Raw genomic sequence first — 25,080 nt, forward strand, 5'->3', positions numbered from 1 at the left:
ATGGAAACAGGGGCAGATTTTACTTTCTTGGATTCCAAAGTCACTGCAGACTGTGATTTTAAAAGACACTTGTTCCTTAGAAGAAAAGCTATTATGAACCTACACAGCATATTATGAAGCAGGGACATCACTCTGCCAACAAAGGTCTGTAGAGTCAAAACTATGGTTTTTCTGGTAGTTGTGTATGGATGTGAGAGTTGGACCATAAACAAGGGTGAGTGCCAAAGAACTGATGCTTTCAAACTGTGGTACTGGAGAAGACTCTTGAGAGTCCCTTAGAGAGCAAGGAGATCAAACCAGTCAATGCTAAAGGAAATCAACCCAGAATATTCATTAGAAGGACTGATGCTGAAGTGGTCAATACTTTGGCCACCTGATGCCAAGAGCTGGTTCACTGGAAAAGAAACTGATTTTTGGAAAGATTGAGGGCAGGAGGAGAAGGGGGTGACCGAAGATGAGATGGCTGGATGGCATCACCAACTCAATGGACGTGAGTTTGAGCAAACTCAGGAAATAGTGAAGGACAGGTAAGCACCGCATGCTGCACTCCATGGGGTCACAGAGTCGGATACGACTTAACAACTCAACAACAATGTGTATTCTCCCAGAGCACTTCATGCTTCCTTTTATCATGGCACCTACTGCTATAAAATAATAATCTGTTTGTCCACCTCCTTCTCTGGACTCTGGGCTCCCCAAGGGAAGGAACACGGGTCTTAATAATCCCTGTATACCTGTATCAGCCCTGTATCAGCCCTGTATCAGCACAGTGGCTGGTACAGAGGTGTTACATAAATGTAGGCTTAATGATAGGTGAGTACTGCTGCTAAGTCGCTTCAGTCGTGTCCGACTCTGTGTGACCCCATAGACGGCGGCCCACCCGGCTCCCCTGTCCCTGGGATTCTCCAGGCAAGAACACTGGAATGGGTTGCCATTTCCTTCTCCAATGCATGAAAAGAAAAAGTGAAAGTGAAGTCGCTCAGTCGTGTCTAACTCTTCTCGACCCACATGAATTCCTGCCACTACTCTCAAAGCTCCTGTACAATGTCTACTTCATATCTCTGATGAAGCCCAGGAGTGTGTTGATTGACACACAGAGAAAATTAGATCCAAATGAAACATGCCCTGTTGCCAACACAGTCCCCTTCAATCTTCATTGTAGTCCATGCATTCTCCGTCATGAAGCCCTCTCTAATCTCAATTCCATTTCTCAGTGCTTTGCTTTTCTTCTTTACCCCTGGAACGCCCCCATACTGGGCTTAACACTGGAAATTAGTCAAGTTTAAAACCCAATACTTATTTTGAATTAATGTGTACTCTCTTCTAAAGCTTAGAGAAAGTACACTTTTCCCACATACATTCTTCATTTAAAATGCTAACAATTTCTTTCACATCTTTAAAAACTAATTCTTTCCCCATCATCCAAGTCAATTCCTTCTGAAATGTTCAGCATCAGAATCTCAATTACACTTCCCCTCTCTTCCTTACCATTAGGAACTAGTCCACAATGCCACAATCAGAGTTTTTCTTTTCATGGGTTGCTGACAATATCACTCTTACAGCCTCCAAATTCCCAGATGCTTTTGGGTCTTTAATTCTAATTTAGAGATGATTATTCTTACTTCTATTCACACTGACCTCTCTTTCTCCTGTCACTATTATAATTTCCTTGCCAAAGATCAAGAAAGAAATTTTTAAATTCCTGACGTGGAATAAGGAACTAGATCTTGGTTTTTGAGAATACTGTTCACATTTAAAGGTGGTTTAATGTTCCCTGAATTACAGCTTTAAGGCCCCATTTCCACCCAGGCTCCCAAATCCTACTGAGGTTTTCTGTCACTTGGCATCAGTTTGTCTGTATACTGACAAAAAATTTAGAAAGCTGCTCATTCCTAATGAGATGAGTTGTTTTGCTCACTCACCTTACCTGTGAGTAAAAACAATGAAATGTGAGTGTATCCTGGCAATTTTAGAGATAAACCTATTACATACAGTATATGTATGAATGTATTTTATTGGGGGCAAAAATTATCTTTTATTTAACTCTGCATCCCCAGCACATAGCATTCTGCCTGATACAGAGTAGGGTTTAATAAATGCCTGAGTGAAAAGGAAAAAATGAACAAATAAACAAACATAGAACCTCTGGTTAAAAGCTAAAAAAACTTTGAGCATTTGTTTCCTAAGTCCACTTTAACAGTGGACCACAAAGTAGGTCTTAAAACAGTAAATCATTACTCTCTCACAGTTCTACAGGCTAGAAGTCCAAAATCAAGGTGTATGCACAATGCTGCTCTCCCGACAGGCTCTGGAGAAGGATGCGTTCCACACCTCTCCCCCAGCTCCCAATAGCCTCAGGCATCCTTGATTTCGGGCTTTATAGCTCCAATCTCTGCCTCCATCTTCACCTTATCTTTTTGTCTATCTTCTTCCCTGCTCTTCTCTTATACACTTGTGATTGGATTACCAGGATGATCTCATCTCAAGATTCTTAACTTAATTATATAGGCAAAGACCCTTTATCCAAATAAGATCACATACACAGTTTCCAGTGGATCTAGCTTTTAGGGTGAGGGGAGCACCATTCAAGCCATGACAATAAGGTATAGTATGATCGCAATTATTTTTTAAATAAATAGTATGTGGAATAGAAAGAGAAAAGAAGAGGAGAAAACAAAGATACTCAGATATAAGAGAAATGGGAGCAATAAAATGCCTTCACAAGTTCATTGTAGTTAACACTGATCTGGATAGTAGAATCAAGAGAAATATCTATCCTTTCTTTATACTCTTTTCAAGTTGTCTTCATTTTCTACCCACAAAAGACAGATAATATATCAATCTAAAATGCATGGGAGAAGGGAACACATTGAGATTAATCTCAGAAGATCTAAAGCAAAATGCCCTTGTAGTAGAAATGTACAGTCAATCAACAGTACGTAGTTAATTGACAAATGCTGTCAAAATTTTTCCTGGGTTTGGTTTAGACAAACCAGTAGGCTCTGACTGAAACCAAATTTACTTACTATAATATTATGATCTCTTTCAGCTTTCAGATTTTATCTTAAGCCTTTACATTATTAAAATTAATGTTCTGACATTTCCAAGGCCCTTGTGGTTTAGATTTATGTTTGTTTTTTCAAAAGAAATTCTAGATCTCTCCTCATGACAACAGAGAAGTGATGCATAAACCTATTTTTTTAAAAAGAGAAGCAAGTTTTAAATGTTACATAGAATGTGGTGTATTTTTAGCTTCTATTGTCATCTCAGATAAAGTGGGTACTAGCTACAGAAGAGCCTGATATTTTGATGAGCAGCTGCAACAGAGCTTGTGTTCAGAGCCAAGGAAGAACCAAATTACTTTGAGTAATAAAAGGGAGATAAATATGAGAAGCCCCAGAACTGAGAGGAGACTGGAGTCAGCTATACTGAGCACTGGATGGGTCAAGGAGAAACAATACAGGCCAACAGCCAAGAAAGAGAACTCTGGGGAATAAAAATGTTAAAATGCGATTTCGCATTGTTTGCTATGGAATTTGTGAAATAAACTTCCTCGTTTATACCCCTCACAAAGTCTTCATTCAACTCTACCTTGCTCTCTAATGCTTTCATCTACGGGAGCAGGGGCGTTCTTCAAGGGAGTTTTAAGAGGAAAAAAAAGTGGCTATAATCTGGGTTATAGAAACTTAAAAAGAAATTAGGAGATGCCTCTGAAAAAAAGCCCATGTGCAGAGTTTTGAAAGTGCTATAATTTCCCATTATTTCAAGATGTACCTCATTTAGGGAAATAGTCACCATTTAGAAATTCAATACTTAAAAAATTGTATTCATTCAATATAATAATTACAATTTTATAATGTAATTATAATGGAAATTATTATAATTTTAATATTTAAATATTAATTAAATATTATAATGGAAATGGATTACAATGGAAAAATCATTTATAAGAACTACAACGTCAAAGCTTACATACAAAAACCAGTATATCCCATCTGCAAAACTGACATGTAGACTCACCCATGAAATGATCGGTCTAAGAGTTAAACTGAAATTAATTTGAGGGTGAAACTATTCTTGAGACTATTCTTTTACTCTGACTTAGCAGTGTGATCTAAAATTAAATCAATTTTAAACCATTTCCACTGAGTCCAAAAAACAGAGACTACTCCCACTAGCTTGTTTAATTCATTGTCATTTAAGCCCATAATAGTGTGTGTTATTAACACTGTTTTAAAAAAAGAAGAATCAATATTTTTCACCTCAAATTTTCTTTTCAAATATGCAGAGCTATTCATATAGATTCTGAATTGCTGTCCCCTAGACCCAGTAGTGCCAACATCACATAAATTATCTACAATGGGCTAGAGATTTTTAAAAACACTGAAACTTGGTGCTCTGTCTTGCGTTTAACACAGAAGTTTCCACTCTGGTTGCAAACCCACGGGCCCTGATGAAGAAAAGATAACTCAATGCAGAGTTCATCCATTCTCCCAAGAAATTAATAGAATTCCAGAACCTTGCATGTTCGCACTCACCCAATTACAAGCAGCACACAGACACACTAAACATGCATCAGCTTCAGATTCATCAAGTTCAATGACCTCAGTTAGTTTTTGTTTAGGAAGCTCAAGGGCAAAAAGAGCATATTTAATAAGAAATAATAATCCACTCTTACCCAAGGCTGACATTTTGGATCATAATCCAACAAAGGATGATGACATATGTGAATTACCCCCTCCTGAGTCAGTTATTGCCAAGAATTCAACAGCATATGATAGATCTTTTGACCATAGGTCTACATACCTCTAATCTGGCAGTACAAATATGGGAAGAATTCCTTCCTAGCTGCCGAAAGGATCTGCTAGCCTTCTGAATCACTACCCAAATTTCCTCAAGGAACTCTGCAAACCAAAACTGATGCATATGAGTGCCATATAGCTAGTAATTGCAATATAAAACTTATATTCAAACCGTTTCAAATTATTGATGTTTGGGGATTTACATGTGTCACTAACACATTTTTCAAAGCAGAATGTTCTGGAGCTTTTTTTCATGTTGTGCTATGATTAAGGAAAGATAAACTTGAAATTTGATGGTGGTGGTCTGACAAGAAACCCTTGTTTCAGGAAACCCCCATGTGTGGTAGAACTGAAACCTCCCACGCTTTGGTCAACATACCCAACCTGGTCCTGTTCGCACTTAAACCGGGAAACTCTGACAAAAGTTATTATCAGTGGACTGAGTAATAATCCTTCAAGCTTCAATTACTTAATATAGGAAATAACAGGGTCAGGGTAATCATTGTAGGTGGATTTGGTAAATACATCACAAAACCCAGTATTATGGAAAAGGGTAACTATCGATTTAGAAAGATCAAGAAACTATACTTTAAAATTAAAAACAGAGTAAATATCAAGCAGTGAGGAAATGGTCACATGAATTATAAGATATGAATTCAACTGAATACAGTCTTTAAAAACACAACACTTAGGGAGGCTTAACAGGGAGGTGGTACATATATAATTGTGGCTGATCTGTGTTGCTGTATGGCAGAAACAAACAAAACATTGTAATGTTTCCTCAATTAAAAATAAATTTTTAAAAATGCAACCCTTAAAAATTACATGTATAAAAAGAATAGAAAGAGATTTGGAAAATGGTAATGACATGGTGTGAAGTAAAAACAAGAATAAAAATACACATATATATACAATTATGAAAAATCTTGAGATAAAAGGAAAAAACAGAAAGGAAATATAGGAAAATAGTAACAATAATTACTTTTGGATAGTGGAAGCATGAATGTTATTTTCTCCCTTCTACTTTTTTCTGTCTCCCAAATTTCTCTTAATAAACATATGCTATTTTTATAACAGGAAAAAATACCAAATTTAAAAAAAAAAAGAAAGGAAATGTTCTCTTCTAATATCCAGTGGGAGATATCAAACTAGAAAATTTGATTAAACAAGGAGAAAATTTATTCCTACTGAATTAATACATTTGTTTTCATAATTATGCAGCATATCTAGGAATATCAGACTTGAAGAGGGAAGACAATACTCTGCAGTACAGAAAGCCCTTGTCTTTCCCTATACATACTCAGTTTCAAATGAAAAATGACTGAAGAAGATTGACAGGAAGAATCCCATGAAAGAACTTGGGAGATTTAAGCCAACTGTGCCAAAGCTCAGGAAAGTATAAAGTGGAATGTGTTACATAAAAAGTTGACGGGCAAGAGCTAACTGACATCTAGAGGAGTCAGGGAAGTATCCCACCTGAAGGAGGGCAGGGCCAGCTCAGATTCTCCTAGTGCAGAAGTGTAAGTTCAGAAGATGCTAGGTAAGTAACAGATACTAAGAAAAAGTAGCACTGACTCAAGTTGTTCATAATAACACAAACCACAATGCCAACAGCCAGCCGAAGCAAACAGAGAATCCTGAGTTGAGAACCCAGAAGCCAGCCCCATGGCAAAGAGTTCATTTTCTTCTTTGCTGTTTTCTCATTTGTAACCAAGAGCAGTGCTACCCAATAGAAATAGAATTCCAACCACAAATGTGGGCCACAAAGGTAATCTTCAATTTTCTGGTAGCCACATTCAAAAAAGTTTTCAGAAGGTAAATTAATTTTAATGTTATATTTAACCCAGTGTATACAAAATATAACTTCAAAAAGTAATTTAAAACAAATTATTAATGATATGTGTTACATTTGCTTTTTGCTACTAAGTCATTGAAACCTGGCATACACAATGTACTTAACAACACATATGAATTTGAACCAGCCTCATTTCAAATGCCCAAGAGCCCATGAGGCTAGCGGCTATCTAACTGGGTAGCAAGACTTCCACACTCCTTTCCTTGTTCCAAACCCATATGACTAGGAATGTTGATGGGACAGGACAAAAACTGGAAGCTGCATAGATACATGAAAGTCAAGAAACAATTCAGCGCTGAAGACAACACATGTAACAAGAAAGAAATAAAAGATGAAAATGAGGAAAATTTAAATTTCTCAAAGAAAAGCTAGCAGAGTAATCATTGATTGGCCATATGTTTGACTAAAACTGTGAGCCTTACTACAAAAAAATGTAAATCAGAATTACAGAGTTATTCTTTTGTGAGGCTCAGATAGTAAAGAATCAGCCTGCAATTCAGGAGACCCAGGCTTGATCCCTGGGTCAGGAAGATCCCCTGGAGAAGGGAATAGCAACCCACTCTAATATTCTTGCCTGGGGAATTCCATGGACAAAGGAGCCTGGTGGGCTATAGTCCACGCAGCCACAAAAAGTCAGACACAACTGACCAAATAACACTTTCACTTTCATATAAAAAAAATTATACTATCATTTTTAAAAATCAATGGAATTCTTTCCCTTGGATGTCTTTTACAATTTGAGAGATACAGGCATAGAGATAGAAGTGTGGGTAAAGAAATGGCCTGAGCGACTGCACTTTCACTTTTCACTTTCATGCATTGGAGAAGGAAATGGCAGCCCACTCCAGTATTCTTGCCTGGAGAATCCCAGGGATGGGGGAGCCTGGTGGGCTGCCGTCTATGGGGTCGCACAGAGTCGGACACGACTGAAGTGACTTAGCATAGCATAGAGGTTCTTGATTGTGTCTGCATAGTAGAATCACCATGGAAACTTGAGAAACAAAACACCAAGGCCTCCCTTGCAAGACTTGTAAGCCACTCATTTACTTGCTCTGGGACTGGGTGGGGCACAGATACAACACACAGCCCAGGCTGAGAAGTGCTAGATGGAATGACCTCTGTGGAAACCTTCAGACCATTCACACAGCCCCTTACCTGCCTGGGTGTTTCCATGGTGGCAGCTGGCCCAGGTTAGCATGCCCTGAGGAACCCTCATGAGAAACACTGGGTGTCTCTTGATATGTATTTCAAGAGGTAGAGTCAGCAGACAGCATTCGTAGCCTGGAAGAGAACGTTTTCCTCCCATACATCAGATACAGCAATTTCTACAACATGGAATCATTCACTCCTGCCTAGTTTTAACACTAAAGTCACCACAAGATCTTATCAAAGGTTAATTCAATACCTATTTCTTAAGCACTTTCACATAAGATGCAGAAGATTGGTCCTAAATGGAAAGGAACATAAGTAACAAAATTAAAACATGAAATCGAAAAGGAAGGTTATAAACAAAGAATCTTGTCTCCCTAATTATTGTGTGGCTTAGGTTAATAATGTTCATTAGCTTGCCCCATGCTAAGAATGTAGATGAGTAATGCTCCAGGCACTAAAAGTAAGGATATATATGCTTATTCACATACATATTATATTTAGATAAACTATATATATTGTGTGTGTTAGTCGCTCAGTCATGTCCAACTCTTTGCGACCTCATGGACTGTAGCCCGCCAGGCTCCTCTGTCTGTGGCATTCTCCAGGCAAAAGTACTGGAGTGGATTGCCATTCCCTTCTCCAGGGGATCTTCCCAACCTAGGGATCAAACCTAGGTCTCCTGCATTGCAGGCAGATTCTTTACCATCTGAGCCACCAGAGAAGCCCATGAAACCATATGTATATACATATATGTAAATTAGACTTCTAATCACTCATGACATAATACATAAATGTAGGCTTTGTGGTCTGATTACATCATCTCTATTTATTTTATATATAGTTTATATTATTAATTATGTTTATATTTCTATAATTATATGCAAAGCCCTTCAGATGCAAAATAAATAGAGAAGATGTGATCAGACCACAAAGTCTACATTTACACATCATGTCGTGAATGGTTAGAAGTCTAATTTAGGCTCTTACTTGCCATGGAACCCTGGACAAGCCACTCCCTTTCTAGGCCTTAATCTCAGCATCTCTAAAAAGAAGCACTATCACCACACCTTGGGGTTTTATCAGAATTAAATGTGGAAGCATGGAGCCCACACATGGTAGTTGTTGATTAAGTATGTGTTGAATCTGAATGTAAATGCCCATCTTCCTCACTTCTGAGAGCAGCAGAAGGGATACCTGAAGGCCAGAAGGAAAATTAATTGCCCAAAATCACATAGCAATCACTTACATAGACCATGTTTTCTGACTATGCTTTCATCTCATCCCCTTCCTCTCAGGGATCTCCGCCCCAAGACTAACCTTGCCTCCCCTCCCTCCAGGACAAGCCGATGATGCCTCCCCTGCCCAAGCATGAACCTCAAGTTCAAGCCTTCTGCCAGAAGCACAAAGAGAAGCCACAGGTACCTGGCAGTACCCAGCCCAGTAAGACACTCATCTCCAGCAACATCCAGACACCTGTGATTCTCTATAGGCTTTTTACTTTAACCCTGTGTCATGACCCTCAGGTGCCTAAAATAGACCCCAAAGCACTTTCCTAATATTTTCCATTAACACTGCCACGGGATTAAGCATGCATTAACTACTCTCAAGTCAACTTCCTTGAAAGCAGATCCTGAGATGAGGATTCATACACCAAGGATTCATTAGGAAAGCACTTCTGAGAGAAAATGGAAATGAAGATGAGAAGCACGTGGAAGGGGAAGAAGCCACGCAAGGGTATGACCGCAGGCAAAGTCCCACCTTCAGCCTGATTTCAACACGCACTTGCAGTGCAAATTAAACCTCAGAGCTTATCCAGCTCGAGCTAGGGGCACTGCTCTTTCTTACTCTTGCACCAATTGGTCATTGGTTCCAGTAGTCCAAGGGCAGTGCTCTGAAGAAAGTAGCAAGTGCAAGCCCTTTGAAGCAATGCAGACAGCAGCCTAGGGTAAGCCCAGAAACACAGTAGTGGTCTGACACATCCCTCACAGCATCCTCTACAATCACCAGCTCCAAAGGAGGACTGAAAGCTCCCTGGGCTTTCTCAAATCTAAGCCCATTTGATATGTCCAACTTTGCAAGTTCCAAAAAGTGAAAAGCCAGTGTTGAAAGCCAGAGTACATTCTGTGAAGACCGCAACCCCAGCCACTGGAATTGGCTAGTAAAAGGACTCTGCAACATTCTACTGATAAAGCTCCTCTGGTAGATTGCCCTCTCAGCAAGAATACTTGTTACTGCTCAGTTTGAAAGTTCAACAGCCACTCAGCCACTGTGCTAGGCTCAAGTGACACAGACATGATCAACAGAGATGGCCAAAGGAGCTCACAATAGTAGATAATCTTAAAAATGAAAAATGCTGTGTGATTTTTAACCATATCTTAAAGAATACTCCATTCTCAGGACTGCCCTATGGTCCAGCAGTTAAGAATCCACCTTCCAATGGAGGGGACCCAGATTCAATCACAGGTCGGAAAACTAAGATCCAGTATGCTACAAGTAAGACTCGACGCAGCCAAAAATAAATAAATAAATATTCTGAAGAAAAGAACACTCCATTCTGGATATGTGCTTCTACCTTCAACTGTACAGAATCAGGAACAGTACTTTTCAAAATGTCACACATATCAAATTACAAAGAGATGCTACCTCAAAAGGAATTGACAAAAAGCTAAATGAAAGCACAAGACCAGTGCTACTTCTAATAACCATGACAAAGATTATTGTGTGGGACACATACAACCATCAGGTTTCTGAATATCTAAGTTACTGGATTACTCCCACGGCCTCCAGGTAGAGGCCTCAATATCTTTCACTGCCCAAATACAGTCACAAAATTTAACTGGTAATTTGAGATTCATTAAAAGATATACTGAAGCCTTTGAGTTAGACAAGGCTGTGGTCCTAGTGTGACTAGATTGACTAGTTTCCTGTGAGTATGGTTTCAGTGTGTCTGCCCTCTGATGCTGTCCTGCAACACCTACCGTCTTACTTGGGTTTCTCTTACCTTGGGCGTGGGGTATCTCTTTACCGCTACTCCAGCAAAGCGCAGCCGCTGCTCCCTACCTTGGACGAGGGGTATCTCCTCACCGATGCCCCTCCCGACCTTGAACGTGGAAAAGCTCCTATAAGCCCTCCGGTGCCCACACAGCCACCGCTCTTTGGACGTGGGGTTGCTCCTCCCGGCCACCGCCCCATGGCCTCAGGTGTGGGGCAGCTCCTCCCGGGCGACACTAGTCAATCTAATCACACTAGGACCACAGCCTTGTCTAACTCAATGAAACTAAGCCATGCCCTGTGGGGCCACCCAAGATGGGCGGGCATGGTGGAGAGGTCTGACAAAATGTGGTCCACTGGAGAAGGGAATGGCAAACCACTTCAGTATTCTTGCCTTGAGAACCCCATGAACAGTATGAAAAGGCAAAATGATAGGATACTGAAAGAGGAACTCCCCAGGCCAGTAGGTGCCCAATATGCTACTGGATATCAGTGAAGAAATAACTCCAGAAAGAATGAAGGAACGGAGCCAAAGCAAAAACAATACCCAGTTGTGGATGTGACTGGTGATAGAAGCAAGGCCCGATGCTGTAAAGAGCAATATTGCATAGGGACCTGGAATGTCAGGTCCATGAATCAAGGCAAATTGGAAGTGGTCAAACAGGAGATGGCAAGAGTGAACATCGACATTGTAGGAATGAGCAAACTACAATGGACTGGAACGGGTGAATTTAACTCAGATGACCATTATATCTACTACTGCAAGCAGGAATCCCTCAGAAGAAATGCAGTAGCCATCATGGTCAACAAAAGAGTCCGAAATGCAGTACTTGGATGAAATCTCAAAAACAACAGAATGATCTCTATTTGTTTCCAAGGCAAACCATTCAATATCAAGTAACCCAAGTCTATGCCCCAACCAATAACGCTGAAGAAGCTGCAGTTGAATGGTTCTATGAAGACCTACAAGACCTTTTAGAACTAACACCCAAAAAAGATGTCCTTTTCATTATAGGGGACTGGAATGCAAAAGTAGGAAGTCAAGAAACAGCTGGATTAACAGGCAAATTTGGCCTTGGAGTACAGAATGAAGCAGGGCAAAGGCTAACAGAGTTTTGCCAAGAAAATGCACTGGTCATAGCAAACACCCTCTTCCAACAACACAAGAGAAGACTCTACACATGGACATCACCAGATGGTCAACACTGAAATCAGATTGATTATATTCTTTGCAGCCAAATATGCTACGCTATGCTAAGTCACTTCAGTCGTGTCCGACTCTGTGCGACCCCATAGACGGCAGCCCACCAGGCTCCCCCGTCCCTGGGATGGTCCAGGCAAGAACACTGGAGTGGGTTGCCATTTCCTTCTCCAATACATGAAAGTGAAAAGTGAAAGTGAAGTCGCTCAGTCGTGTCTGACTCTTAGCGACCCCATGGATTGCAGCCTAACAGGCTCCTCCATCCATGGGATTTTCCAAGCAAGAGTACTGGAGTGGGGTACCATTGCCTTCTCTGGCAGCCAAAGACGGAGAAGCTCTATACAGTCAGCAAAAACAAGACCAGGAGCTGACTGTGGCTCAGATCATGAACCCCTATTTGCCAAATTCAGACTTAAATTGAAGAAAGTAGGGAAAACCACTAGACCATTCAGGTATGACCTAAATCAAATCCCTTGTGATTATACACTAGAAGTGAGAAATAGATTTAAGGGCCTAGATCTGATAGATAGAGTACCTGATGAACTATGGACGGAGGTTCGTGACACTGTACAGGAGACAGGGATCAAGACCATCGCCATGGAAAAGAAATGCAAAAAAGCAAAATGGCTGTCTGGGGAGGCCTTACAAATAGCTGTGAAAAGAAGAGAAGCAAAAAGGAAAGGAGAAAAGGAAAGATATAAGCATCTGAATGCAGAGTTCCAAAGAATAGCAAAAAGAGATAAGAAAGCCTTCTTCAGCGATCAATGCAAAGAAATAGAGGAAAACAACAGAATGGGAAAGACTAGAGATCTCTTCAAGAAAATTAGAGATACCAAGGGAACATTTCATGCAAAATGGGCTCAATAAAGGACAGAAATGGTATGGACCTAACAGAAGCAGAAGATATTAAGAAGAGGTGGCAAGAATACACAGAAGAACTGTACAAAAAAGATCTTCATGACCCAGATAATCACGATGGTGTGATCACTGACCTAGAGCCAGATATCCTGGAATGTGAAGTCAAGTGGGCCTTAGAAAGCATCACTACAAACAAAACTAGTGGTGGTGATGGAATTCCAGTTGAGCTATTTCAAATCCTGAAAGATGATGCTGTGAAAGTGCTACACTCAATATGCCAGCAAATTTGGAAAACTCAGCAGTGGCCACAGGACTGGAAAAAGTCAGTTCTCATTCCAATCCCAAAGAAAGGCAATGCCAAAGAATGCTCAAACTATCACACAATTGCACTCATCTCACACGCTAGTAAAGTAATGCTCAAAATTCTCCAAGCCAGGCTTTAGCAATATGTGAACCGTGAACTTCCAGATGTTCAAGCTGGTTTTAGAAAAGGCAGAAGAACCAGAGATCAAATTGCCAACATCCACTGGATCACTGAAAAAGCAAGAGAGTTCAAAAAAACATCTATTTCTGCTTTATTGACTATCCCAAAGCCTTTGACTGTGTGGATCACAATAAACTGTGGAAAATTCTGAAAGAGATGGGAATACCAGACCACCTGACCTGCCTCTTGAGAAACCTGTATGCAGGTCAGGAAGCAACAGTTAGAACTGGACATGGAACAACAGACTGGTTCCAAATAGGAAAAGGAGTATGTCAAGGCTGCATACTGTCACCCTGCTTATTTAACTTATATGCAGAGTACATCATGAGAAACGCTGGGCTGGAATAAGCAAAAGCTGGAATCAAGATTGCTGGGAGAAATATCAATAACCTCAGATATGCAGATGACACCACCCTTATGGCAGAAAGAGAAGAGGAACTCAAAAGCCTCTTGATGAAAGTGAAAGTGGAGAGTGAAAAGCTGGCTTAAAGCTCAACATTCAGAAAACGAAGATCATGGCATCTGGTCCCACCACTTCATGGGAAATAGGTGGGGAAACAGTGGAAACAGTGTCAGACTTTATTTTGGGGGGCTCCAAAATCACTGCAGATGGTGACTGCAGCCATGAAATAAAAAGACGCTTACTCCTTGGAAGGAAAGTTATGACCAACCTAGATAGCATATTCAAAAGCAGAGACATTACTTTGCCAACAAAGGTCCGTCTAGTCAAGGCTATGGTTTTTCCAGTGGTCATGTATGGATGTGAGAGTTGGACTCTGAAGAAAGCTGAGTGCCGAAGAATTAATGCTTTTGAACTGTGGTGTTGGAGAAGACTCTTGAGAGTCCCTTGGACTGCAAGGAGATCCAACCAGTCCATTCTGAAGGAGATCAGCCCTGGGATTTCTTTGGAGGGAATGATGCTAAAGCTGAAACTCCAGTACTTTGGCCACCTCATGCCAAGGGTTGACTCATTGGAAAAGACTCTGATGCTGGGAGGGATTTGGGGCAGGAGGAGAAGGGGACAACAGAGGATGACACGGCTGGATGGCATCACTGACTCGATGGACGTGAGTCTGGATGAACTCCAGGAGTTGGTGATGGACAGGGAGGCCTGGCGTGCTGCGATTCATGGGGTCGCAAAGAGTTGGACACAACTGAGCGACTGAACTGAACTGAAGCCTTTAGTTCAAATTCATCATGTAATTGCACATATTTTTAATATATTCCATATGAGATGATAATTCAAAGTAATGAGTCTGATTATCAAATATTCTCTGGGGAATTAGTCAGATCATATTGTCAGATCTAATTCCCAGTCAGAACTGCAAGGCTTGAGAAATTCAAGATAGGCAACAGTCCAACTCAAAGTTGGACTACATCAGCTTACAGATAGTCACCACCTCATAAGAACTTGCTCAACACCACAAAGGTACTCAGGGTCAGAACTAAACTCAAGTCTCTCTGAGCATGAAACCCAGGCTTTTAAACTCCATGCTATAGTGGCTACAATTCAAAACCTGCTGACGCTGGAAATGAACCACACGGTTCCAAGCATCTTTATGACTCTGTTTCTATAACTGTGGTTTTAGATTAAGATCATTTTTCTTCACTGTGCATTTAACATCATTTTCTAAAATAATCTAATAAAGGAAAACTATATTATTCATTGCACTGTAAATAATCAGTCAATATTTTACTTATAGAAAGAGATTAATTACTTTAATCCTACCAGTTATTGTCTAAGCTACCTAGCCCTTCTCGATGTCCATTTCTTAGAATTTTTCCATCTCATGTGATTAATTCATTTTATGATATTCCCTTTAAAAACTACTTTCTTCACAGTATCCAAATGCTTCAAAATCATCAACAGACATGACTGATTGCTAGACTGAAGTACAACGTTACAAATTTACTTTGCCATATGTTATTATTAGAAAAAAAGGGACAAAGAAAGAGACTAAGAAACAATGAAATGAAGGTATAAAATTTACCTTTTGGAAAGTTTTCTGAAGGCGTTTTTGCTATTGTTTGTGTGTAAATACACATTTTAAACCATTTCAGGGTCAAGAACCATTCCCATATATATTTTTTCATTGATGGATGAATTTTACAGCAATTAAACATCTGTGTTATGGTGGACAATCCATCCTAAACTCAACTATCAAGTTGGTACAAAGTTCTTATCACTATATTTATATGTGTTGAAGTCTCTCTAGCAATATTCCCAGAAATTACCAAATTAAATCATTCAAATACTTACTAAACATCTACTACATAAGAGACATCATATGTGTGCCAGTTCCAAATAGTGTTAGATCTAGAAATGAAAAAGTAACTATAGCATGTCTGTATTCGACAAAGGAAACTCCAAAGGAATTTATTTGAAGTAGAAGTTGAGCGAGTAGCACAAGCATTTGCTGAACATAAAAGAGAGCTATGAAGATACAAAGGACTTACACTGCAGTTTTTAACAAGTTAAAAGGGGGAAGAAACATATATTCAACTAAAAGAGAAAGTCACCAATGGTCAAGACCTGTTTGATGACCAGAAATCTTAAAAGTAACTGAAAGAATGTATTTCTTACTTGCTGTCGATGAGCACTTCAGATTGCCGATTATTCACCTGATTATCACTCTTGTGGCGAAACTGAAAATCAAAGCATTTGTGAAAAGATATATTAAATCAGTGCTCTGTGGTGAGCTAAATGGGGAAGAAATCCCAAAAAGAGGGGATGTATGTATACATATGTACAGCTAATTCACAATGCTGTAGAGCAAAAACTAACACAACATTGTAAAGCAAATATACTCCAATAAAAATGTTTAAAAACATATTAAATCATACTTTGTCAGCACAAATAGTGACACCGAAAATACTTTGAGTTCACCTGTTTGGAAAACAACATCAAGTCTAAAATGAGCATGACATGCTTACCTTAGCCCCAGCTCCATGTGTTCTAAATTAAGACCCTTCTCACTAAATCTCATTCTGGGCGTCACCAATGGAATAAGTCTGGCCACATGCTCTTCCAATTCCCACACGTTTTTAGCTGTCTTCTAAGAAGACAATGTGCCCTTTACTCTGTCACATAGTTCCAGAGAAAGCCATACATGAATTTTGATGTCTTCAACAAGGAATGGGGGCTTCCATTTTTCTCACATATGTGCTCAATACTTTACTGAACAGCATCTATTCTGTTTTATGGATTTCTTTGAAGTCAAGCAATTACTTGTAACAACATGTATTCTTATTCTCCAGAAATTCTTATTGTTAACAGTGATCTTATGAAATACTGAACATTCAAAACAAAATCAAAATATAATACTGAACCACATTTGGTGTGGATTCATGTTTTTATGCCCAAGTGATCCTATTTCTTATGCTATGTTTGCTTTGAAGAATCCACACATTATGAGCCTTCTACTAAACTAGTAAATGAGTAGCCATTCAGATAGGAACAGGCTAAATTAGAGATAAAATGTTATTTCAATTGATTAGGCTAAATGCACAGAGGAAGAGGCGATAGTATCAGGACATAAGAAATTTTGATTTCATAGATTTTAATCATCAGGATTATCACTTTTTCCTTAAAAAAAAAAAAAAACATTGAACATTGTATTAATAAGACAGTATATAAATTGCTTCAATCAGCCCTTTCCCCTTTTCAACATCCTTACCAAATCCATCCCATTCTTTCTGTTATGCTATGCTCAGTACATACAATTACACTGATTGCCATGTATAAGTAAATGAATATTATGAAGGAAAAAAGATACTTGGCATTTGTTAACAGGAAAAGAGTTTTATAACACTGGTAGAAGAGTAAATTAAGTCAACCCATCATTGGCATGTGAACTTGTCTCCAGCAATAAGAATGGAAACATTATTCTGTCCGAATACGTAATTTGAAAGGGGTGGATGTTCTGTTTTCCCCTCCATACCTACACCTCATCCTTCTACACTCTGCCCTGTACCAGGGGATGCTGATCTATTTAATCCCTGCCTTTTGGCTGGTGATTGGGCTTGGGTGGTATTGACAGAAAATCACCAGATCAGAGGAGAGTAAAATGGGGTTATGTATTACTGGTTTCTTCTGAACTGGGTCAGCAGTGGGTGCTTCCTCTATAGAGAGCCCTCCACCTCAGCTCCAGGTCTGGTAACTGCCTCCTCCCTTTGCCCCTTCAGGTCGAGAAGTAGTACTGCCACCTTTGTTGCTACCCTACGCGCTTTTCCTCACTCACAACCCTTTTAATAGTGCCTTCATTATTCATCTTTCTCCAATCTTCCCCCATTCCACGGTGACATCTGTTTCCTGCCAAGACCCTAACTGATAAAGATATTCTGTTGTTAAACTAGACATATTATCATAAAAATAAAAAGATATTCAGACATCAGACACTTAATATTTAGACACCTCTATATCTAACCTGAACAAGCTTCCCAGGTGGCGCTAGTGGTAAAGAACCCACCTGCTAACTAGGAGACATAAAAGATGCAGGTTTGATCCCTGGGTCAGGTAGATTCCCTAGAGGGGCATGGCAACCCACTCCAGTATTCTTGCCTGGAGAATCCCATGGACAGAGGAGCCTGGTGGGCTACAGTCCATGGGGTCACAAAGAGTCAGACATGACTGAAGCAGCTGAGCACACAAACTGACTAGCTGGTTGGCATCACAGAAAATCACCATGGAGTTCACTGCCTAAAAGCTGAGCAACCTACTCTCCGAGCCTCAGGATGCTCAGGGTTTTCCAAAGGATCTTGCCATTGACACAGATGGAGCCTGGGAAGACTAGAAACAATTATCACAGGTTCAGAAGATATATAAACCTATCACTCAATGGCATATAGAGAGCTCTTGAGGCTAGAGCATATGCAGTCACCTAGGGTGAGAATAGAATTTGTCTGAATTTAGAATGCTTGGTTTTCCCAAAACTGTTTTAAATCTGAATTTGACTGACTTCCTTTGGATTATGGAGATTTCAAAACTCTCCATCATCTTATACCTTAATATTTACATTAGTTGCTTGACTTTTTTAATTACTTGATTTTTTAATTTCATGCAAAGATGGGCTCAATAAAAGACAGAAATGGTATGGACCTAACAGAAGCAGATGATATTAAAAAGAGGTGGCAAGAATATACAGAAGAACTATACAAAAAAGATCTTCATGACCCAGATAATCATGATGGTGTGATCACTCACCTAGAGCCAGACATCCTGAAGTGTGAAGTCAAGTGGGCCTTAGAAGTATCACTATGAACAAAGCTAGTGGAGGTGATAGAATTCCAATTAAGTTATATCAAATCCTAAGAGATGATACTGTGAAAGTGCTGCATTCCATATGTCAGCAAATTTGGAAAACTCAGCAGTGGCCACAGGACTGGAAAAGGTCAGTTTTCATTCCAATCCCAAAGAAAGGCAGTGCCAAAGAATGCTCAAACTACCACACAATTGCACTCATCTCACACGCTAGTAAAGTAATGCTCAAATTCTCCAAGCCAGGCTTTAGCAATACGTGAACCGTGAACTTCCAGATGTTCAAGCTGGTTTTAGAAAAGGCAGAGGAACCAAAGATCAAATTGCCAACATCCGCTGGATCATCGAAAAAGCAAGAGAGTTCCAGAAAAACATCTATTTCTGCTTTATTGACTATGCTAAAGCCTTTGACTGTGTGGATCACAATAAACTATGGAAAATTCTGAAAGAGATGAGAATACCAGACCACCTGACCTGCCTCTTGAGAAATCTGTATGCAGGTCAGGAAGCAACAGTTAGAACTGGACATGGAACAACAGACTTGTTCCAAATAGGAAAAGGAGTATGTCAAGGCTGTATATTGTCACCCTGCTTATTTAACTTATATGCAGAGTACATCATGAGAAACCCTGGGCTGGAAGAAGCACAAGCTGGAATCAAGATTGCCAGGAGAAATATCAATAACCTCAGATATGCAGATGACACCACCCTTACGGCAGAAAGCATGGAGGAACTAAAGAGCCTCTTGATGAAAGTGAAAGAGGAAAGTGAAAAAGTTGGCTTAAAGCTCAACATTCAGAAAACTAAGATCATGTCATCCGGTCCTCTCACTTCATGGCAAATAGATGGGGAAACAGTGGAAACAGTTGCTGACTTTATTTTGGGGGGCTCCAAAATCACTGCAGATGGTCACTGCAGCCATGAAATTAAAAGACGCTTACTCCTTGGAAGGAAAGTCACGACCAACGTAGACAGCATATTAAAAAGCAGAAACATTACTTTGTCAACAAAGGTCCGTCTAGTCAAGGCTATGGTTTTTCCAGTAGTCATGTATGGATGTGAGAGTTGGACTGTGAAGAAAGCTGAGCACCTAAGAATTGTTGCTTTTGAACTGTGGTGTTGGAGAAGACTCTTGAGAGTCCCTTGGACTGCAAGGAGATCCAACCAGTCCATTCTAAAGGAGATCAGTCCTGGGTGTTCATGGGAAGGACTGATGTTGAAGCAGAAACTCCAATATTTTGGCCACCTGATGCAAAGAGCAGACTCTTTTGTAAAGACCCTAATGTTGGGAAAGATTGAAGGCGGAAGGAGAAGGGGACGACAGAGGATGAGAGGGTTAGATGGCATCACCAACTCAAAGGGCATGAGTTTGGGTAAACTCTGGGAGTTGGTGTTACACAGGGAGGCCTGATGTGCAGCAGTTCACGGGGTCGCATAGAGTAGGACACGACTGAGCAACTGAACTGAACTGGTACGATGAGCAGAGGATGCTGCTGCTGCTGCTCTGCTGCTGCTAAGTCGCTTCAGTAGTAGCCAACTCTGTGCGACCCCATAGACGGCAACCCACCAGGCTCCCCCGTCCCTGGGATTCTCCAGGCAAGAACACAGGAGTGGGTTGCCATTTCCGTCTCCAGTGCATGAAAGTGAAAAGTGTAAGGGAAGTCCCTCAGTTGCGTCCGACTCTTAGTGACCCCATGGACTGCAGCCCACCAGGCTCCTCCGTCCATGGGATTTTCCAGGCAAGAGTACTGCAGTGGGTTGCCATTACCTTCTCCGGAGCAGAGGATGTGAGAATGCCTAATATCTACCAGTTCCTAAAACTTAAACAAAGACTTGAGATACAGGATAAATAATACTTTACTGAATGGAAACAGGTTTGTCTATCAATTCTGATCTTACCACTAATTATTTGTATGTTCATTAAGAAATCTTTAGTTCTTTATAGGTGAGAGTGTCTTCATGTGTAAAATGAGGGAGTGAGTCTACTTACTGAAGCCCCGTTGCTATTACTATAAACAGTTCTGGCTCTATGACCTCTATATTAATCATCAAATAACCATAAAGCCTCTTATGGCAAATATTTGCCAAAATAACTTCATTCAAAAATTTCAAATGGACGTCTATTTTCTACTTCTGAGAGGTCACAACTGAAACTGAGACCACAGGAATGCTCAAAAGCAAATACTTACATAGTCATCTGTGGCATCTTTGACAGCTGTCATAGTTACCACTAGCACCAAGGGTACAATGGTGGTAAACCAAGTCAAGGAGGAAATTTCCGGAATCAGCTGAAACAAACATGTCAAGTCGTTTAGTGCTTTTAAGTTTCATATATATAGCTTTCAGGTTTTGTCATTCAACTTTATAAGACAACAGAAGTTAATGAAATGATATTCAGTTATTGGTACAAATATAGAATATTCGATAATTTAAGTGTTTGCACTCAGATATAAGACACAGAAAAAAAGCATCATTGAACAATTGTCAGACTACCTGGCAAAAAGTTAAATTTTTATAGCAAGTTGAGAAGAAAGCTTCTTGAAGTCTTTCACAAATGATGATCTTTCCCCAGGATGATAAATGTCACCTATCTTTTCTCCGCTTCTCAATTCAACTTTTCACAGTTTTACCAGCTCCTTACCAATTCTCAAAGAGAGAATCTTCGAGCACCTACCTTGCACCAGACACAATCCCAAATACTTTTTATATATGATATCACTCGATCCTCAGAGAAGTTTATCAAGTCAGATTCTGTACCAGAGGTGTTTTGCACACATCTAGAGTGTTTATATTGCATGTAAATAATGCACAGCGCAGAATACACTGTGAACGACAGCCACGAGTCCGGAAATGCCTCAGCCCTGGGCACCATTTCCCTATTTTATTAAAAAAAAAAAAAAAGTACCAGAGAAGTCAAACTGATTTAGCAGCCCAGAACATACACTGCTAAAAATTGAATCTAGGTCTGTTTGACTCCAAAGCCTGGGCCTCTACCTGTAAAGCCACCCACCTAAGAGAGACAGAGTGACAGTCGACATGACTCTCTTACAAAGGTAGTCATCAAGTGGGGTTCATTTTGGAGTTACTTCAGGGCCATCAGGCAGGGAAGAATGGGTGGAGATGGTCAGTGTATATTGATCAGGCCTCAACCAAACAGCACTATAAATTTTATGTAATAGCTTCCACATAAGATTTTAAAAAAACCTCAAAAGCCTATGAAGGACCAACAAAAACATCAGCCTGAGTGGCAGAAAAGCTGGATTCTAGTCAGAGTTGTATCATTAACACATGGTAAAAGCTTCACACCTCACTTAACCTCTCCAGATCTCATTTCTGCATCAATAAAAGACAGGAGATTATACTGAACCATCTTAAAGACCCCTTCTAGATATAAAATTCTGTGAACAGGAACCTTTGGTCATAAATAAGAAAACCCATTAGAGAAATTAGGGAAGTGGTGTAAAGGGTTCTATGAAGACACCAAAAGCAAATTCATGGGGGGAAGAGAAAAAAAGTCTCTTCCAAAATTGTAAGGTTACTTTCAGTGCTATTTTTTTTCTCTTGTTCAGCATCCAGTTCTTTTTTTTTCCTCTCCCTACTCCAGGAGGACTCCTCAGACCCTACCTGCTTACCTCTCAATGGTCTCACGCCCTCTTAAACTCTCTCTCCGAAGTTCTTTTCAACTTGCCCTCACAGTACTTGGCGACTATTGGTCTTGTGCAGGTATTTAGCCTTAGATGGAGTTTACCGCCCACTTTGGGCTGCATTCCAGAGCAATCTGACTCCAGGGAGACCTGGTCTGATGTACCAGGTCTACCAGCCTCACACCAACCCTGGGCTGGGCCTCCATCGGAAGGAGCAACCAGTTGTTTTCAACTCTTCCCTTACTTCTTAATACCCCTTTACTGTGAGTACACATAATTTTGATGGACTGATTCCGTCCAACTGGCTTTTGGACTTTGGCATGTGATCTAGGTCAAGGCAATCACTGCATTAAATTCCTGTGCCAGAGTGACAGGTTTGGAAAAGGAAGGTAACAGCATGGTCCAATTAAAGCTAATCCCAGGACTTTTTAGAGAACAGAAAAAGTGATTCATTTTCATTCTCTTTTTCTCCCTCTTTCCTCTCCCCGCTGCCTCTCCCTCTCCTTCTCCCCCTCTGCCTCTTTTTTACATCAGCATTGAAGCCAGGAAAATAAAACTCTAAAGTTTTCAAGGATCACCAAGTAGAGAGGGTCTGCCTGAGAGTAAACATAAAGGAAATTTAAAAAAAGAAAAGTGACATCCTGTTGAAATAGTTGTCATAAAGTACATTAAGTGAACTTAGATGTCTGCAACTTACAACCAAGATTCTTAAGACAGTTATTCTACTGAATAAATAGTTGTTTGGTTAAAGAAAAAATAGTGCTCAAGCTATAATCAAGACTGTACATATCCAGTTCATCCTCTTACCTCCTATAATTAATGCATAGCCCAGCAGATTCAGAATCTACCTGTTTGATGTGATTACTTTAAAATAAATATAAGGTAAATAACTGGCTAATATGAGCCACTTATATGTATGCTAAATCTTTGATTTATGCCTTTCCTCCCTGAAATATCAGTAAAATTTGAAATTTCACTTAGATTCAAATTTCAAGTGGGAAGAAAAAGGAAGGTTACCAACTACCAATGAACCACTCAAAACTACAAAAAAGTCACAGTGAAATAACATATAGCATTTACTTATATATGTGTAAAAATATGTCATTGTTCTTAGATGCAAATAAAATTTGCCAAATTAAGTTCCACAAACCACTAGTCAGATAAATTCTTTGCTTCGACTCTGTCAATAACCATGCTGTGAATGTGATAGGGAGATAAAGAAAGGAAGCAGGCTGTGAACAGTAATTATTAGGCTCTGGTGTGGTTCAGATAAAGCGCAAGGCAGCATTTTAAAATGACCTCAGTGTTTAAAATGATGAATGTACTAGTTTTTTTACCCATTCCTATCCCTCCCACACTTGTGAAGAGAAACAGCAATAAAAACATCAAAAATCTGATAAGGCTGCTTTTCTATGCATGAACATTTAGATAAGCTAAATAATTAATTTTATCAAATTACATGAATACTCTTAACAAACAGATGATGAAGAAATACAGCCTAAACATTACCTGCAAAATCAGAAGGAAAAGGAAATATGCATTTGCCACTCTTTGGAACTGTTCAAATAAATTAATCGGCAAGAAGGTGAGAATGTTGTACTTGGATGTGTGGATACGATTATCCTGAAAAAGAAACAGCATCACATTAGTTTGGGGTGAGGCATGACTCATTATCAGAAACAGCTCTAAACTTATGAGACAGAGCATGAGTTATGCCAGAGCAAGAAAGATAAGCCAATTATCTAGGAAATTTTAAACTCTGTGTGGGCCAAGGGTTTCAGTTTTCTCAAGAGGACATGCTTCTGATACTAGGTGAAATTACCATTCAATGTTATAAAACCATCCGTGACTTAAAAATTTCTCAAGTGCAAAAGTCTGCCCTGACATTTTTTATCCTTATGTATTTACTCACTTGGCAGCCATTTCTTGAGAACCTACTGTTTACAGACACTGAGCTCGTGGCTGGGATTTGTGAATTAAAAGGAACTTCAGGAATCACTTGGTTCACCTTCCCAAAGCCATGACCCTTTAGATAACTCTGACAAAGGCCCCTAGGTCTACCTTTGAGAGTCTTCTGGTGGAAAACTGACCACCTTACAAGGCAGGTGTAATCCTGTTTCCATTTCAGGATGGGAAATGATAGAAAGGTCTTTATTATGAGAGACTCAAATCTGCCTCCCTGTAAATTTTGCCATGTGCCATCCATCCCTGCGGTCACCTAAATAAAGTCTAAGCCCTTTCCATATTGACAATCTTCAAATACTTGAGGGTAACTCACAGGACTCCCCTAGATCCTCTCCATTATGATCTAGGTGTTCACAAAACCCTTAGCCATTCTCCATGATTTTTTCATGGACATCTCTTCCTGATCAGCCTCTTCTGCATCCATCCCAACCTCTCTGCATCTCTCTTAAAACATGGTGTCCAAATGCAAATATTCATTGCAGATCTAGCTCAACTGGTCCACATACAAAAGAGCCTTTGATGTTCTGTGTTCTGGATTATTGTACTAATTTGCCTTAAAATTTCATTAGCATTTTGTCAATTAATCTCACTGTTTATTCACATTGTTTTGATGAATTAAAATCTCAAGGTCATTTCTTCATAAATCACTATTAAATCAGGTCTCCCATTCCTAAACATTCACAGTTTATTTTTTTAAGTCCTGATGATTTTTCACATATTCCTTTTATAAGAGCCAAATTAAAAAAAAATAATCTTGAGTGTGCTATCACAAAAGCACTAAATATTCCTCCCAACTTTATGTCATCAAAGAATTTCAAACACATGCCTTTTATATAGTCTTTCAAAACTATATAAAACTAATTCATTAAAA

General features: G+C 39.7%; 1 protein-coding gene across 5 annotated transcripts in view; it reads right to left on the bottom strand.

Moving 5' to 3' along the window:
- The window catches only part of ATP8B4 (ATPase phospholipid transporting 8B4 (putative)), a 283,123-nt gene that overhangs the window by 182,602 nt on the left and 75,441 nt on the right, over window positions 1-25,080 (bottom strand). For all 5 annotated transcript variants that reach the window (XM_070377880.1, XM_070377879.1, XM_070377881.1 and 2 more), the window contains 3 exons: window positions 23,754-23,867; window positions 20,790-20,888; window positions 15,928-15,989 (listed from right to left, as the gene is read on the bottom strand). In XM_070377880.1, the coding sequence (XP_070233981.1) occupies window positions 15,928-15,989; window positions 20,790-20,888; window positions 23,754-23,867 (275 nt within the window). The remainder of the gene's footprint in view (window positions 1-15,927; window positions 15,990-20,789; window positions 20,889-23,753; window positions 23,868-25,080) is intronic.

Source organism: Bos mutus, chromosome 10, assembly GCF_027580195.1.
Source record: "Bos mutus isolate GX-2022 chromosome 10, NWIPB_WYAK_1.1, whole genome shotgun sequence".
Classification (NCBI taxonomy): Eukaryota; Metazoa; Chordata; class Mammalia; order Artiodactyla; family Bovidae; genus Bos; species Bos mutus.